This window comes from Petromyzon marinus, chromosome 1, assembly GCF_048934315.1.
Source record: "Petromyzon marinus isolate PM22_M1 ecotype Great Lakes invasive population chromosome 1, UKy_Petmar_22M1.pri1.0, whole genome shotgun sequence".
Lineage (NCBI taxonomy): Eukaryota > Metazoa > Chordata > Hyperoartia > Petromyzontiformes > Petromyzontidae > Petromyzon > Petromyzon marinus.
The window spans coordinates 23511228-23529135 of record NC_133667.1 but is presented as its reverse complement, the minus strand read 5'-3'; the positions used below and the strand labels follow the sequence as shown (position 1 = coordinate 23529135).

At 45.4% G+C, this 17908-nt stretch overlaps 1 protein-coding gene across 1 annotated transcript in view; it reads right to left on the bottom strand.

The window, feature by feature from the left end:
• LOXHD1 (lipoxygenase homology PLAT domains 1) overlaps positions 1–17908 on the bottom strand; it is a 143575-nt gene that overhangs the window by 57165 nt on the left and 68502 nt on the right. The window contains exons 17-23 of the mRNA XM_032945637.2: positions 16358–16550; positions 15336–15496; positions 12646–12949; positions 5801–5955; positions 5046–5179; positions 3946–4112; positions 2345–2449 (exon numbers count right to left, since the gene is read on the bottom strand). Coding sequence (XP_032801528.1) covers positions 2345–2449; positions 3946–4112; positions 5046–5179; positions 5801–5955; positions 12646–12949; positions 15336–15496; positions 16358–16550 — 1219 coding nt within the window. The remainder of the gene's footprint in view (positions 1–2344; positions 2450–3945; positions 4113–5045; positions 5180–5800; positions 5956–12645; positions 12950–15335; positions 15497–16357; positions 16551–17908) is intronic.

Here is a 17908-nt window from a genome sequence, read left to right as displayed (position 1 = left end):
TCTTGCTGCATCTCTTTCACATCTTAATCCATGTCTTTGTCTGGTTATATCTATGGGGCAGTCCCTAAATGACGTCATGCACCTGTGGGGGGGGGGGGGTCAGACATTTGTGACGATGTGTGATGAGGGGGGGGGGGGGGGTTTGAGAAATGTGACGTCACATCAAAATTCGCAACTTTAAATAAATATAGACAACACGTTCTACTTAATTAAATAGACTTTTTAATAAATGTTTTCTCCTACAACATCAGAGTGCAGCGCCACATTAAATACGCACTACAATGACAACAGTTTAAAGCGATTTAAAGCATAAAATTTTGATTTAAAGCTTTCGTGACTGCAGGGATTCATATTCTTGGTTCTTTCGGTAAAGTCACGTAGAAGGGAAACAATAAAATAATAAAAATATAAAACAATAAAATTCTCACGACGTTTTGACTGCAACACAAGCAATCATCATCAGGTGTGAAAACCACAACAAGAAAATGTTCTTGTTGTGGTTTCATATTTTTATTATTTTATTGTTTCCCTTCTACGTGACTTTAACGAAAGAACCAAGAATACGATTTAAAGCATGTTTTATATTTTTTTTTGGGGGGGGGCAGAGCTTTGTGACGTCATATTTGAGGGGGGGGGTCTGCCTTTTTGTGACGCCGTGTGACTAGGGGGGGTGGGGGGGGTCAAAAATTGTCCAAAATCGCATGGCGTCATTTATGGACGGTCCCTATGTGTCTCTCCAAATTGCCCTCCGTGTCTCGTGCTGATTTCTGTTTGTCTGTGTTTGGCCAATTGGCCAATTGTCTCTCTCTCTCCATGTCTCTCTCCATGTCCCTTTGTGACCGTCTCTCTCTCTCCATGTCCCTCCATGTCTCTTTGTGACCGTCTCTCTCTCTGTCTCTTTGTGACCGTCTCTCTCTCTCTGTCTCTCTCTCCATGTCCCTCTATGTCCCTTTGTGACCGTCTCTCTCTCTCTCCATGTCTCTTTGTGACCGTCTCTCTGTCTCTTTGTGACCGTCTCTCTCTCTGTCTCTTTGTGACCGTCTCTCTCTCTGTCTCTTTGTGACTGTCTCTCTCTCTCCATGTCTCTTTGTGACCGTCTCTCTCTCTCCATGTCTCTTTGTGACCGTCTCTCTGTCTCTTTGTGACCGTCTCTCTCTCTCCATGTCCCTCCATGTCCCTTTGTGACCGTCTCTCTCCATGTCCCTTTGTGACCGTCTCTCTCTCTGTCTCTTTGTGACCGTCTCTCTCTCTGTCTCTTTGTGACCGTCTCTCTCTCTCTCTGTCTCTTTGTGACCGTCTCTGACTCTGTCTCTTTGTGACTGTCTCTCTCTCTCTCTGTCTCTTTGTGACCGTCTCTCTCTCTGTCTCTTTGTGACCGTCTCTCTCTCTGTCTCTTTGTGACCGTCTCTCTCCATGTCCCTTTGTGACCGTCTCTCTCTCTGTCTCTTTGTGACTGTCTCTCTCTCTCTCTGTCTCTTTGTGACCGTCTCTCTCTCTCTGTCTCTTTGTGACCGTCTCTCTCTCTCTGTCTCTTTGTGACCGTCTCTCTCTCTGTCTCTTTGTGACCGTCTCTCTCTCTGTCTCTTTGTGACCGTCTCTCTCCATGTCCCTTTGTGACCGTCTCTCTCTCTGTCTCTTTGTGACTGTCTCTCTCTCTCTCTGTCTCTTTGTGACCGTCTCTCTCTCTCTCTGTCTCTTTGTGACCGTCTCTCTCTCTGTCTCTTTGTGACCGTCTCTCTCTCTGTCTCTTTGTGACTGTCTCTCTCTCTCTCTCTGTCTCTTTGTGACCGTCTCTCTCTCTGTCTCTTTGTGACTGTCTCTCTCTCTCCATGTCCCTCTATGTCTCTTTGTGACCATCTCTCTCTCTGTCCCTTTGTGACCGTCTCTCTCTCTGTCTCTTTGCGCCTTCTGTCTCCCTCTCTCTATCTTACTCTATCTGTGTTTGTCTTGTTGCCTCTCTTAAATGTCTCGATCTGACAGTCTCTCCATCTCTACGTGTCTCTTTCTTCCAACGTGTCTCTCTGTGTGTTGCGTCTCTCCATATCTCTCTCTATATATTTTTCATCCATCTCTCTCTTTGTCTGTCGAGGAGATGGTGTCTTTACTCCTTGTCTGTGTTTCTCTGGGTGGTAGCACTGGGGGCGGTGAGAGGTGGTTGACCCCTCCCCCTTTCCTGCTCCTTTCTTCCACCCCTCTCTCCGCCCACCAGGGTTGCCCGCGCAAAAAAGTAATTCTATTCCGCTGCCTTAGGCACTAAACCACTGAGACGCAGGACACAGTTGCCCATATCACTCTGTCTGTCACCGGGCCGTATAAATGACTGGAGGAGGGCCTGCTCGCTCACCTGTGTCGTCCCGCTCCCCGTACAGGATGGCGAACACGTTGGCATCAGTGCCAGCGTTCCTTTTGTCACCCGTCTTAATCCTGATGTTGTACGTGGTCGACTTGGCTTTAATTACCGAGAGAGAGGAGGAGGAGGAACAAAAATGTACCCGAGCGAATAAATTCCGACCGATGTTAACTGTAGCCTGCTGCATTCATCATTGTAAAGATTTATCGTAGATCATTATATACAGATCATTAGGTTAATCATCATTCAATGATCATCTAATTATCAACTATCAAGGGATAAATGTATAATAGATAAGCGTGTATTATTTATGATCAGATCGTTTATATAGACATAGCACGTGTATTAATTAGTTTTCTGTATATAAAACATTATACATTGACTACACTGGTTGTCTTAAACTACGATCTGTGCGCTAAGTGTGAACATCAGGCAAAGCTTTAATTATATAAAAAAAGCCTGCAGTATGCCAATGGTATCATGAGTTACCGCAATGATAACGGTTGAGAAATGTCGAAAAAAAGTGTGCAAAATTACACGACAAGACTAATTTATGATGTCTATGAAATTAGAAAACGGTGCATGGATGTTGGCCAAAGGATGTCCATTCCATTATCCAGGCAAGTGATACTGGCGAGACGATCGGTACACAATCAGAGGGCTGTGAGTTCAAATCCTGGTCGGGGGGGGGGGTTGACTCAGCTTGTCATCTTTCCATTGTTGATAAAAAAAATAAGTACCACTTTGTGGGAAGTCAACGTTGCTTGTCCCTCGGAAAGATTAGCTCACGCCACATTGGAGTTTCCACCATTGGCTCAGCGCCACTAATGGAGATGAGCCCTGCTAAGAGCTCAATGGAGCATGGGGACATTTTAACCTTTTGACTTTGAGCCTTATAAGTGAAATACATCTCACGTTCACTGTGAATAAATGTCATTGATTTGATTTAACAAAAACATTGTTAAATTGATATAGGAAGAATAAAAATCTACGTGTCGTTCCTGAAAAAAAGAACATACACTCGTTAACAGGATAAGAATGCATACATTCGCTATATTTTGCCAAATAAATGCATTTAGAAAGGAGTGAATGGGTTTTTTTTTTCAAGTCTAAATAAGTTATGCATCATAAATTCCGTCAAATTCCATTTGTAATCAGGAACATACTGCAACACATTATACCAGTAATAGCTGTTAAAGGGAAACATTTCAGTTTTGCAAACTAGTTATTCAACGTCATTATCATTAGTCAATTAAAATAAATGTATACATCCGTACAGCTATCCACTGCTGCATAAAGGCCTTCCGAAGACGTTGCCATCTCACAGGGTTGGGATGCAACATTTAACTCCTGACCACAAACCGATTTTCTTCATCTTTCCACAAAACGTCCTGTACATTTCAATTCGACTGAGCCAGGTAATTTATCCTCCTTCTTCTTCATGGAAATCCAGTAAATGGCGCTCCTCCAATGACCACACATATTATTAAAAGTCAGAACTTTATCCCAACAATGAGTGCACGCTGGTGATTCTACAGAGAATCGCTCGGGCAGGCGGGAGAGACGCAGGGCAAAATACACGTGGCGTCCGTCACCTTTCTGCTCGAGGCCGAGCGTCGTTGCCGAGCCATTGGCCCCTTTGGCCGAGCCGCCACCCGTCGTGTCCCTGTTCAGGAACACCTCGTCTACGGGCACCAGCTCGCGTGCCAGCTGCCCGTCATCCTCGTCGATGGCCAACCAGCGCTGGCACGGGAAGAAGTACCTGAAAGCGCAGAGTACGGGCGGGGGCTCAAGTTCTGATGCACACTACGGGGAGGACCGACACCGTGGCTTTGTAAACTGTGCAATGAATTCATTATTTATACCGCAACAGCTGGTGATGTAATACACTGCCACTGAGATGGGGATGGTGGAGTCTGCCAATTTCATTTTGTGCTGTGTGCCTCTCGATCCCACCACGCTGTGACATGTGACATGGCCAAGAGATGGTAGCCCATGACCCATCTCTGCGGACTTTTGAGGGTCCTCTCGCAAGCCATGAGGCTTTTTTTTCTAGAACTCTCGTTTCTTTCCACATCCCCCATGATTTCAGGATGCAAAATGTAACTTCGAAACTAAAATGTGAGGCATGCAGCTCGGTAACACCTTCTGCATTGCAGATGCAGCCGGTTTTGTTGCGTGACAAGCCACCCACAGTTTGGGTAGCAAGAAACTTATACAAGAACGAGGCCCCTGGTCAAACTTCACACATTGGGAGGTTGCTTTTTTCTCCTTTGCTGCCACAAAGGTCTGGAACTCCTTCATTCTGGCCATCTGTGCTGTGGACTCCCTGCCTCTGTGCCAGACCAGACTTCAAGACCTTCCCCGTCTTCTCTGCCTATGGCTGCCACGTCTATGAAGTCAAGTCAATAAATAAAATAAAAATGCATAAGCCTCCTTTCTCCCCCATGATACACTTGTCCCAACATTTGCACAGCTTCCTGACATGCCGGTTGCACTTTGGGCGCTATTTTAGTGCAAAATGAATCGCATTGTATTGAACAACCACGGGAAAAAAAGCAGGCGTTCCACTCGGGGCACGGCAAGTGCAAGAGCCGTGGGCATACGAAGCGTGAGAGTGCAAGCGAAGGCAATGACGCGGCAGCGCCAGGAGATCTCGACGCAGCGCCGGGGACAACAAGAGGCTCTCTCTCACTTGCTCTTGCTGTTCTCGTCGGTGATTTCAACGCGATCGAGGAACCAGGCGGCGCTGCCGCCGCAGTTATCGTGCCGGATCCGGAGCTTGGTCAGCTCGCCCAGGTCAATGGCCTTCAGCTTGAAGATGTCTCTCTGCGTTCGGGATAGGGATGAAGAAACCGTGCATTGTACGAGATGGGAAGGCGCGGGAGCAATGGCGAGGGGTGGATGGCCGTGAGGTGGGAATGAATGGTGTGGGAGGTGTTCGGTGTTGATGGTGAAAGCCTGATGAACTGCTTTCTGTGAGCAAAAGCCATTATTCTTCAGTTAAAGTGTCATTCGAGCGGTAGGAAAACGCAGCGATGAATAGGTTTGGCAATGGTTAACGTTCAGGCATTTACTGTACACTTCTCATCCCACTTCTTGCAAAAAGGCACTGTAATAAAGCATGCCATAAGATATTACTTTGACCCACAATTTACATCAATGATTCTTTGTACTAAACAAACCAAAGTGAGAAAAAAGCAAAGGCTAAATAATAATAAAACACTTCAGTGGCCGCCCTTCAAGCCTTACTGATCTACTTGTCAAAAGGCTCCCGACTGGATACAAACCACTTTTGGGATTTAAAAAAAAAACCCCACTTAGTATTTTGCGCATCATAGGTTGAAAGGCGGGCGGGCGGTCGGGCACGTTCACAGGAGGAAGGGTGCGCTCCTTGTGTGCACACTGCTTGAATCGATAGCATCGATCGGCTCACCCACCAACCCCTACCTGTCCCCTCTCAAACTTGTTGAGGCTCCGCTCGGCCTTGCGCAGTCGGCGCTCGCCCGTGTCGCCCAAGTGCCCATACACGTTGACGAAGACGTTCGCGTCGGTGCCGGCTCCCATCACGTCCCCCGTGCACACGCACACCGTGTACACTTTCTCTGCGGCCACGGTGGGGTGGGGGATGGTGGGGGGGGGGGGAGAATAACTTTAACAGACTGTCCTGTAAGCGAGCACCTATGAAGGCCGACACAGCACACGAGGGGGTGGGTGGCCAGCACCACGCCTGGCCGCCTTTGTCTCCCGAGTGGCGATGATTACACACCGTACCAGGTACTCGTTTGAGGCTGAGTCGACAGAGGGGAGGCCCAGGACCGGTTTAGATAATCGTCACTGGTATTGGTGGCCGTGAGCGGGAATTGAACCCGAGTGGCCAGGTTAATAGCGCAGCGCGCTAACCGCAACGCTACCGCTCCCCACATTCACATTCACTCACACACATTCATCAAATCTTAAGTGGGCCAGTACCTCAGGTGTCAGGTAATAAACAACTCAGCTTAGAGATGCTTAAGCTGCACAGCATTGTGAGAAAAAACCTGCAATACTTGATAGAACACAAGCACAGATATAGTATAGATGATTGGGACTGAGTGACTAACATACATTACAGTGAGGGAAAAAAGTATTTGATCCCCTGCTGATTTTGTACGTTTGCCCACTGACAAAGAAATGATCAGTCTACAATTTGAATGGTAGGTTTATTTGAACAGCGAGAGACAGAATAACAACAAAAAAATCCAGAAAAACGCATGTCAAAAATGTTATAAATTGATTTGCATTTTAATGAGGGAAATAAGTATTTGACCCCTCTGCAAAACATGACTTAGTACTTGGTGGCAAAACCCTTGTTGGCAATCACAGAGGTCAGACGTTTCTTGAAGTTGGCCACCAGGTTTGCACACATCTCAGGAGGGATTTTGTCCCACTCCTCTTTGCAGATCTTCTCCAAGTCATTAAGGTTTCGAGGCTGACGTTTGGCAACTCGAACCTTCAGCTCCCTCCACAGATTTTCTATGGGATTAAGGTCTGGAGACTGGCTAGGCCACTCCAGGACCTTAATGTGCTTCTTCTTGAGCCACTCCTTTGTTGCCTTGGCCGTGTGTTTTGGGTCATTGTCATGCTGGAATACCCATCCACGACCCATTTTCAATGCCCTGGCTAAGGGAAGGAGGTTCTCACCTAAGATTTGACGGTACATGGTCCCGTCCATCGTCCCTTTGATGCGGTGAAGTTATCCTGTCCCCTTAGCAGAAAAACACCCACAAAGCATAATGTTTCCACCTCCATGTTTGACGGTGGGGATGGTGTTCTTGGGGTCATAGGCAGCATTCCTCCTCCAAACACGGCGAGTTGAGTTGATGCCAAAGAGCTCCATTTGGTCTCATCTGACCCCAACACTTTCACCCAGTTGACCTCTGAATCATTCATATGCTCATTGGCAAACTTCAGACGGGCATGTATATGTGCTTTCTTGAGCAGGGGGACCTTGTGGGCGCTGCAGGATTTTAGTCCTTCACGGCGTAGTGTGTTACCAATTGTTTTCTTGGTGACTATGGTCCCAGCTGCCTTGAGATCATTGACAATATCCTCCCGTGTAGTTCTGGGCTGATTCCTCACCGTTCTTATGATCATTGCAACTCCACGAAGTGATATCTTGCATGGAGCCCCAGGCCGAGGGAGATTGACAGTTATTTTGTGTTTCTGCCATTTGCAAATAATCGCAATAACTGTTGTCACCTTCTCACCAAGCTGCTTGGCAATGGTCTTGTAGCCCATTCCAGCCTTGTGTAGGTCTACAATCTTGTTCCTGACATCCTTGGAGAGCTCTTTGGTCTTGGCCATGGTGGAGAGTTTGGAATCTGATTGATTGATTGCTTCTGTGGACAGGTGTCTTTTATACAGGTAGCAAGAGAGATTAGGAGCACTCCCTTTAAGAGTGTGCTCCTAATCTCAGCTCGTTACCTGTATAAAAGACACCTGGGAGCCAGAAATCTTTCTGATTGTGAGGGGGTCAAATACTTATTTCCCTCATTAAAATGCAAATCAATTTATAACATTTTTGACATGCGTTTTTCTGAATTTTTTTGTTGTTATTCTGTCTCTCACTGTTCAAATAAACTTACCATTAAAATTATAGACTGATCATTTCTTTGTCAGTGGGCAAACGTACAAAATCAGCAGGGGATCAAATACTTTTTTCCCTCACTGTATAATGATCTTCTGTAAGTTAAAAAAATCCAGCATTTGGCATATTGTCAAGTCAATGATTATCATGGGAACAATCTGAAAACAAACATTTGATGATTTAGAACCACAACAATTGCAGCCCTATAAAAGTTCTGAACAATAATGTTGAATCTTGACTTAAGCTTTCGTGACTGCAGGAATTCATGTTCTTTGGATCTTTCGGTAAAGTCACATAGCTAGGTTCATTTTATTTGTTTAACCTATCTACGTGACTTTACCGAAAGACCCAAAGAATAATAATGTTGAACTTTTTTCACTACCCACGTAAAATCCAAACATTAATTTTCAAGTTTGATCCCCTCCGACAAAATGTGGGGAAATATTTGTTTTACCTTGACCAACAAACGCTTATAACTGAAGGTTTTCAAAGGTGCTAAATATAAAATTTGATTTTTAATAACTTAGCTTTGTACATATAGTGTAAAAGACCGTTGTTCTGAAGTTGATATGAGTGTGTGCAAATTCTGCTTCTGGCTATTTGTTAATTAAATTGACAACCCTTTGTCAATCCACTGCTGGATGAAAGCCTCCCCAACGTCGAATTGATCATGGGGGTTGTGTGGCCATACTTCGCCATGCTGGTCAGTGCGAGTTAGTGAATGAGGGCCCAGGATCGGTTCAGATTACACTCGCCACTGATGTTAGCCGTGGCCAGGGATAATACTCAAATCGCTGGGTTCAAAGTTTAGCGCATTAACCACTGCACCACGAATCTCATATATACATATATATATTTTTACATAACATACGTACAGCAGGCTGATGTTGTAGATAGCTGAAATCAAAGTTAAAAGCAAATACTCCAGTGGGGAGTTTGACAAAGCCCGTCATCCATCCAGGGTCTACAAAATGGGTACAGCTCTGTGGGAAGTCGACAGTCGGTGTTGAATAGAGAGAGAGTGCAATGGTGCATTTCCTTGCTCAGGACTGCCAATGCAGACGAGCGCCGTGCCACACTCGTTTGAAACACAGTGGGATCCTCACTGCCAACTGTGGAACCTCCATTAAAAAAAAGGAAATGGGAGAGCCTCGAGGCACGTTAAACAAGCTAACATTATCTGCAAACTATTCACATCAACTGGAATACACGCTTGAAGGGCAAAATGGAGAAACAAATCATAAATAATACACGCGAGATCAGGTGGTTATGCATTATCAATATTGCCATCATCGTCAGCGCCATTTGCACGCAAGTTTCAAAGAGATTTACGAAAAATAAATAACCATTATACTTTAGAACCCCTTGAAAATCCACTGCTGGATAAAGGCCTCAACTTGTCATGCCAGTCATGAGAATTGTTTGACCATACTGCACCATGCTGGTCTATGCGTGTTGATGAAGGGAGGATCCATGACTAGTTCAGATATCACTGGCCACTGGCGTTAGCTATCGCGGAGAATAAAACTCAGGTTTTCTGGTTCATCAGAATTTTTATTTATCCTGGAGAAATTCGATGAGCTGTGATGTTCAATTTGCACAGATTCATCGTGCAGTGCATGACACCCGGCACCAACTGCTCCAATAAATACCGAAAATAATTTATTAGACGAGTACAATTATACACACTTTAATAAACAAAAAAATGCCTTAGTGTCTTTATTCTTAAAAGTGCGTTAGGAAATCCATCATATGAGCTGGGGTCCTAAGGCAGTGACAACAAAAAGCAGTTTCCTCACTACTAACTTCACACAAATTGGTACTTATTGTAGTAACAATGGACAAATTATGGACTGAGTTGATCCTTGAGCAGGATTTGAACTCACAGCCTTTCGAACTGACAGTTGAGTTTTGTACCAACAGTGCGCAGCATGGCCAGAGGAGTGTTACTATCGTGAATAGCTAATCATATTCACGTTTCTCACTGGAGCCTTCCAGTGTTTCAGTTGATTAAACCGCCTGTTTCACACTCCCAAGATATGACACCCAAGAACATCTGATGAGCTTATCGCAATGGGCAGCCAGGTTAATATGACACACAAGTTAATTCAAGTATCATACTGCGCCTGCACAGGTTTTCGAGGTGTGTGCTGTACAACTCTCTGATGTGCTTTCAGCGTGACGTCCGACTTTTTTTCGCTCTCCATTTCGGGAGCTTTTTCGCACTTCTCGCAGAAGTTCCTCACAAAGCGAAACGTCGGAAGTCATTCCAAACAGCACAGGGCACAACCCGAAAACACCTCTAAGAGCAAAGTGTCATGCTCTCCCGAATGTAAATGTATGTCACGGAGCTTGCGATGCATGACAGGGCTCTTCCCCTAATGGCATGCACCTGAGAGCAGATTGACATTTGCACTAGGCCCAAACACGTTTTTCCTGCAGACGGGTATTCATATGATTAGATAAGATGTTTTCTTGGTTTCTTGATGTTCAATATTCTCTCGACCTACTCTGTAGGTGTGGTAGAGGCCACCAAGATCTAAATTTGATGTATTTTTACTATTGATTGCACCCCGTACCGGTTGAGGTAATTGGTTTGAATCAATAAGACACTTCAGGCTGAATGCACAATTTCAGTTTGTACAAAACGGCATGGTGAATAATTGCTTTTATCATGTACTGTTATAATATTTTATATTTTGTGTTTTACACCTGGTTCCTCTTGCTAAGAAAAACTGGATGCTATTGAACTCTGAAATCACATCTGGTGAATTCTTATTGAAGCTATCCAGATGATGGTACGGTTACATTGTGCGGCTCACAATAAAACATGAGTTCAGATCCCAGTTGGTGGCCGATTCAGCCCCAAAATGAGTACCACTTAGTGAGAGTTCATCATGGAAATGTAAATAATAATAATTTCCACTTGTAACGCGCACAGTATTTGCTCACCCTCGAAGAAAGAGGGAGAATCACTCAGGGTGCTTGGAGTCACATACAAGCGGGAAAGGCAGCCAGGCAGTGAGCTGGCATCGAATTATCCCCCAAGGTGTTATTGGTCAATTAACGAGTGTTTACACGTGGCAAAAAAACCAGAGCACCCGGAGAAAACCCGCATGTGTAATGGGGCAACACTCTACCCCATACAGATGGGAAAGGTGGAGTCCACATATTCTGTACCACCTTCTCCTGGTAAGCCAGGGTATAGCACCTCAAAAGCGAATGGGAAGGGAGTTTATACTCTTTGGTTCTTTCGGTAAAGTCATCACGTAGGTATAAAATAAAAAAAATCACGACGTTTCAGGCGCAACACAAGCGTCCGTCATCAGGTGGAACAACGACAGCAAGAAACAAATTCATCTTCTTTGGTTCTTTCGATAAAGTCACGTAGAATGAGAATAAAATAATAAAATAAAACAATACAATTCTCACGACGTTTCGGCCACAACACAAGTGGCCTTCTTCAGGTGAAAGGAACAAACCTGTAGCTCTGTCGTCCCGACAGGTTTGTTCCTTTCACCTGAAGAAGGCCACTTGTGTTGTGGCCGAAACGTCGTGAGAATTTTATTGTTTTATTTTATTATTTTATTCTCATTCTACGTGACTTTACCGAAAGAACCAAAGAAGATGAATCCTTGCAGTCACGAAAGCTTTAAATCGAAAAAAGAAACAAACTGCTGAAGTGGGTAGAAGGACTCCCGTAATACGAGGCTATATAGGTAAGAGAGGGGGGGGGAGGGGCCAGGGAGGAGAGGGGGGGGGGGAAATTCAGTGGTATACGATAAGGAATTTATACTATAACATCAAAACTCATTTGAGTTGAGAGACACTTTGATTTATTTTGTGTGCTTAAGAGTCCCAACCTGAATTTGTGTGAACAAACAAAACAAAGGGGGCAGAACCCCACATTGACCCACCTGTCAGAAAATACGGATCTCTCATCCTTAAAGAAATCACGTGACATGAGCAAATTTACTCGCACCGCTAACCACCTCGGCTTTGTTCGGGTTCACTTAAGGCCAAGGGTTCACTCGGGGTCAAAAAGTCACTCAGACTCCACGCGAGCATGACCTCGGCTGTGTCAATTTTTTGTTACCGAGAGACGTAATGAAAATTTGTCCACGAAGTGTTTATTTTTTATTTTAGTCAACGATGAATATCAGTGGACAAGCATCATCAAACATAACAGTGATGACGAAAAACCCAATAAAGACCTAAGAATGACTGATGAGGCAGAATGAACTCGTCTGAATGAAGACGCAGACCAAGATAAATTAGTAGCGCTATTAGACTGCGGGCGCACTGAGGAAGGAAGACAAAAATGATAATTGGCCATAATTGGCAATAGATGCACATAATGAGATGTATTGATTTCACTGATTGGCTGACCTGATAATATTTGGGTGGGGGGTGGTGGGTGGGGGGGGAACTTGCGCATTTCTCACACCCACATTTAATAACCAAGAATCGGAAAGAAAGAAGACTTAAGAGTGAGGACTAGATTTGTTCAGTCATCTAATTCGCCGATTACACTTTGAGAATGACCAAATTAAATCCACAGAATTAGACTTGACTAAACCGCACAGCCTGTCATCGGCCAGACCGAGTCCGCGACTAAATATATATTAACTAAAACCCTTCTGACTGAACCGACACGTGAGCTCACCCTCCATCTCGGCGCAATCCTGCGGCAGGAGCTCACGCACGATCTCCCCGTCGTCCTCGTCGCGCGCGAGCCAGCGCTTGCACGGGAAGGTGTACGTCTGCACTTCCTCACTGTCCTCGTCCTCCGCCTCCTCGTCGTCCTCCTCGTCCTCGTCCTCCTCCGCGTCGACGGGTTGGGGGCGGTGGGGCGAGGACTGCCTCAGCCGGCGGATGACGATCGAGTCGAGGAACCAGCCGCTGCCCATGCCCGAGTTGTCGTGGCCCACGCGCAGCTTCACCACTTTGCCCACGTCCATCGCCTCCACCTGCAGCCGGCCGAAAGCCATGCACAGCGCGGGACAGTTACCCAACGAGCAGGGGGCACAACTACGCGTCGATGAATCTCGATCCCTGAGCCACCCTGGCACGCGCTACGAGTAATTTTGAATCGCGCGCCAGAATCCACGAATCACGTCCGTGCGTTTCGATGAGTGTATGTTGCAAAGCAATGGGGTTTCACGTGACTCCCGCAGCCACTAGAGGTTGCTAGATTAATCACATGGTAACAAAAGTCGCTTTGTTACAACATTTTCCAATGGGACGTTAATTGTGGTAAACATGAAAATGGTTCACCCAGCTGTCACTTTGTTAAGTACTCTACGCATTTACTTGTAAAGGAATAACATTTCTCACTTTTTTTTAATCAACATATTACTGAGATTTGTGTTTGATGTATATTATTGTGTTCATAGGTTTTGGAAGAAAAAAAAAGGATTTCAAACAACAATCAAAAGCACAACGTGTTAATTTATAGCTGTCAGCCGAGTGACCACCGCAAGAGTCAGACAAATTTGCACAATTAAAATAAAATTGATAATTGGCGTGCATTTCATAACAGCCCCTGTGAAAAAATTACATTCATTTTTTATATTTTTAAAACTACAGTACTTCCAGTGGTTCGGAAACAATACTTGCGAGATTAATTTTTGGATCGGGGAAATATGACGATAAAATGCTCTTTGAGCAGTTTACAAGTGATCTCTTTAAAACAAAATAAGACAATGCTTCCTTAACCTTTTGACAAATGCAGCCTCACTTGAACTGCTCTGATGTTACAGCAAAACAGTATTATATCAACAGTGTTAAATATCAAAAAGTGTTGTTGTTGTTGTACAGTCATCAACGAGCATGTTACTTCACACATCGACAACTGCCAGACGAGCAGGGGTAGCATGCGAGCAGGGGTAGCATGCTAGCCGTTGTGTTGACCACCTGACCCCCCGATACCTCGATAGCTGACCCCCTCACCCCAATATAAACTCGTTAGCCCTTCGCAGACCCCCAATGCAGACCTCGCGGCCATTCGCGACCCCAGTAATGATGGTCGTGGCCTCTTAGCAACCCCATTGAGAACCCTTAAAATAAGGAAGATGCATTTTATTTGCACGCATAATGGGTCTTGTATGCAAAGATTAACACATTCTCGGAACAAGCTATTAAATGCAATTCGCTGTGGTTATGATTTGCAATTAAAATCTGATCTTAATATGCAATTGTTTGTTAGTATAAGGCATGGATATGCATTTATGACAGTGGAGACGACAACAATTAAATAATGACAGTCTCTTAGCGACCCGCGATGGAGCAAATAAAAGGCCGCAAATGAACGACGCCATCGCTCTGGAACAGAATCGTCTTCCCTGTACAAGGAGTTATTCGTAAGAACTGGCAAATTTCCTTCTGCTTGTTTTCAAGCCTTGGATATAAAACATCTTCGCATTTATTTTGATGTTGGAGCACATTGTTCGTATTTATAATTTTTCCACACGAAAGGTAATTTCGTCCACTACCCACCCCCCACCTGGGTTTTCGAATAAAATACGAAAAATTAATTTATTTCACGCAAATATCATAAAAATATAATATACCGTGCCCTAAATGCATAAGTTTTTGTAAACTGAGATGTCAATTTGGTGCATTTTTAAACTCGATTGTCCTCAGTTGTGCAGTTGAGGGAATTGGTTTATAACCATGGCCTTGATTGACACCTTATTTAAGTCGGTAATTTTTGCTTGCCTGCTGAATATTATAGACATTTATCCTTCAGCAAGCAGCACTCGCACCACACGGAGACCAAAACTTGCCTCCAAGTAGCTTTGATACAAATCATATGTACAACCCTTTTGTCAATCTACTGCTGGATGACAGCATCCACGTGCTGTACGGATATTTCACCATGCTTCACCACGCTAGTCAGTCCGAGTTGGTGAAGGCCAGGAGCATTAAAGCAATTGACTTTGCTCCACTGCCCTGTTGCCTACCATGTAGCCCCCGCAGCCTATACCATCTGTTATGCACAGTGGTTGCCCATCCATCCGAGCACTATTCAGGTTCAACACGGCTTCGCTTCCCAGATCTGACGAGACCCGGTGCATTGTTCTTGGTGATTCAGTCAGCATGGTTGGCTACGCACAGTGCGAAAGAAGTTCAAAATATACATACACCTATTACCAAAGCATATACTGTAAATTTTATTTGAAAACATAAAAATGTAATCAATGCCTTCCATTCTCAACCCACCAACGAATGAAGGCCTCTCCGCACCGAGATGGACATTTTTTGTTGTACCATACAGGGTACTACACTACACTGGTCATCACAGGCTGGAATAAAAAATAAAAAATAAAATAAATTTTAAGAGGCAGGTGGCACCTTGAAGATGTCGTTGGAGGCCCTCTCGAAGTTGTCGGAGCGGTTCCTCAGGTTGTGCACCTCCGTCTTGCCCATGTCGCCGTACAGCTGAATGAACACGTTGGCATTGGTGCCCGCGCTCCGCACGTTTCCCGTGTGCACGCTCACCTGGTAGTTGATACCTGCACACACCCAGCCAGGCGACAGAGAGAGAGCCCAGGACCCGCAGCATACCCTCGTTTACACCGGTGCCTCCGTTTGGTAGAGCAACGCGATTTTGTGCGGTGTGAAGGTCGACTGGGTCATGGTGCATCCCTGCAATTCCTACGCTGTCGCCGCCGCTGCTGCTGGCGGGAGGGCCCTCCACTGGAGGGAGCTCTAAAGAACCCCTGTAGGAGGGGGTGTTTTGGCCTACTCTTTCACGCTGGCTAAACATCACGGAAGAGTTTAACACGTAAGCTTTCGCGACCAAAATAATTCATAATATAGGTGCTTTGGGTTAGATCGTGTAAATATAAATGTGTCGTTAAACCCACCACCACCCGACACAGATTGTAAATGTTGTGGATTTGCTCTCCAACACACCAGTGTGCTGACAAACCTTTCTAATTGGCTGTGTCAGGTGGTGGCGGGTTTAACGACATTTATATTTACGTGATCTAACCCCAAAAAACCTCTATTATCATGGAAGAGGTGGGTAGACCCCACACTTTACCCCACTACACAAGAGCTGCCAATCGACTCAACTGTATTGCTGAACCCATTTATCCCCCTGGGTGGACAGAGGCGGGGGAGTCGGGGGTGGGGGTTCAATTGGCAAGCACGAGAGATCGAATCCGTACTGCAAGCACGAGTGTGCGAGCCTCATTGCACTATGGCAACACCCAATCCCCCATGCATGGTACGTATATACAACTGTCCTCATCGGAGATCACAAACTAAACACACACACAAAACAGTTCTGTGCGCGAGTTCGTCTCCCTTAGTTCCACAATCTGTCCGTGCGTTGCATTTGGGAGGTGGGGGGTGGTGTCGGCACGCACACTTCTCGATGTGCTCCACCTCAGTGGGATAGATCTCCGCCTCGGTCTTGCCATCCGCCTCCTTTTTGGAGAGCCATCGGTGCGCCGCGAAGCGGTAGCGCAGGCCCGACACCGGCACGTCCAGCACCACGCTGTCGAGGAACCAGCCCGAGCGAAGCCCCGAGTTGTCATGTCCTATGAGGATGCGGTTGATCTGCTCGTGGGCAAGAAGAGGAAAAGCAAATGCAATATTTTATATATATACATCGTGGACAGGTAACGTGCATATAGGTGACCGCGTGTGAAGACGCTGCACGTGAAGGACAGAATACGCACGACGAATTGCTAGCAATGAAGAGAGATTCCGTGTATTGGGCGAAGGAGCAAGTTAGGGAGAGGAGGTGTAGTAAAAGAGGGCCTTCTCTACTTGTTATCAAAAAGACATCTGGATCGATGAAAGAGTCAGATACAGGCAGAGGAGAAGAGGAACTTCCAAAGCTTAGACTTCAACTTGTGAATGAAGTCACATATCTGAAGCTATGGTGACGCATGCCTGTATTCCAGTACATTAGCGATAGTTGTTGGTGGGCCACGCTGATTTCAGTGTGCTAACCTTTGAAGGTGACAAGGCGATTGCAGTACAGAATTGCTCGATAAATATTTTGAGTGTTATTCTCTCATACGTGTGGGATTTCTCTGGGCACTCCGGTTTCCTCTCACATGCATTAATAAAGAATTTGGCCAAGAAATCCTCATGCAGATAAATGTACAGCCCTGCATATGCTTTCTCACACCGTTGATAGCAGAAGAGCATCCACTAGAGGGAGCGCTAGAAAGCCTTTAGATATACGTATATTCTTTACATATTCTTTCACGCAGGTCCAGATACCTTTGGAGAGGTTGGAGCACCTACAATTTAACTCACCCACACGCGACCTGCCCAATCAGCTAACTTTGGTGTACCGAATTATACCGCTCAATGGACAGAGGCAGAAGGATTCAAATAAATGCGTCCATTGTTTTAACTGCCGCGCTGGGAGGCAGAATTGGATGGGAAACCTTTGGTGTTGAACCGGCAACCTCTGAATTACAGACTGTAAGGAAACATTAAAAAGAATGCGTTTCATGAGCCATTTGTGTTGTTCGATTCGTTAACACTTGCAATTGGTGCAATAGGAATAGGGCCTTACAATCGTGAGTGTTGAAATTTTCAAATCCCAGTCGGGGGTCCCTTGAACCCATCACACCTATGTGATTGATAAAATAAGCACCACTTTGCGTAGGAACGTGCAAAGTACACAAAACTTTAGGATTGCCAACAAATAAAATTACCACTCAATGCTCGCTTGATCATGGAGGCAATACGTATTATAATTGTAGTGAGAGAAATGTCTCAAGCCGGCTTTGTACATCTGCCGTGTGTTTTTTTGGGGGGGTACATGGTATCAGATTTATTTCTGCTTTATTGTGTCATCATCACATGCCGCTATTGTGTGTGCGCGTGCCTCTAAGCCTCCCTCCCGAGAGAGGGAGCGGCGATTGCGTTGAGTGATTTTCATTGAGAGGAGCAGC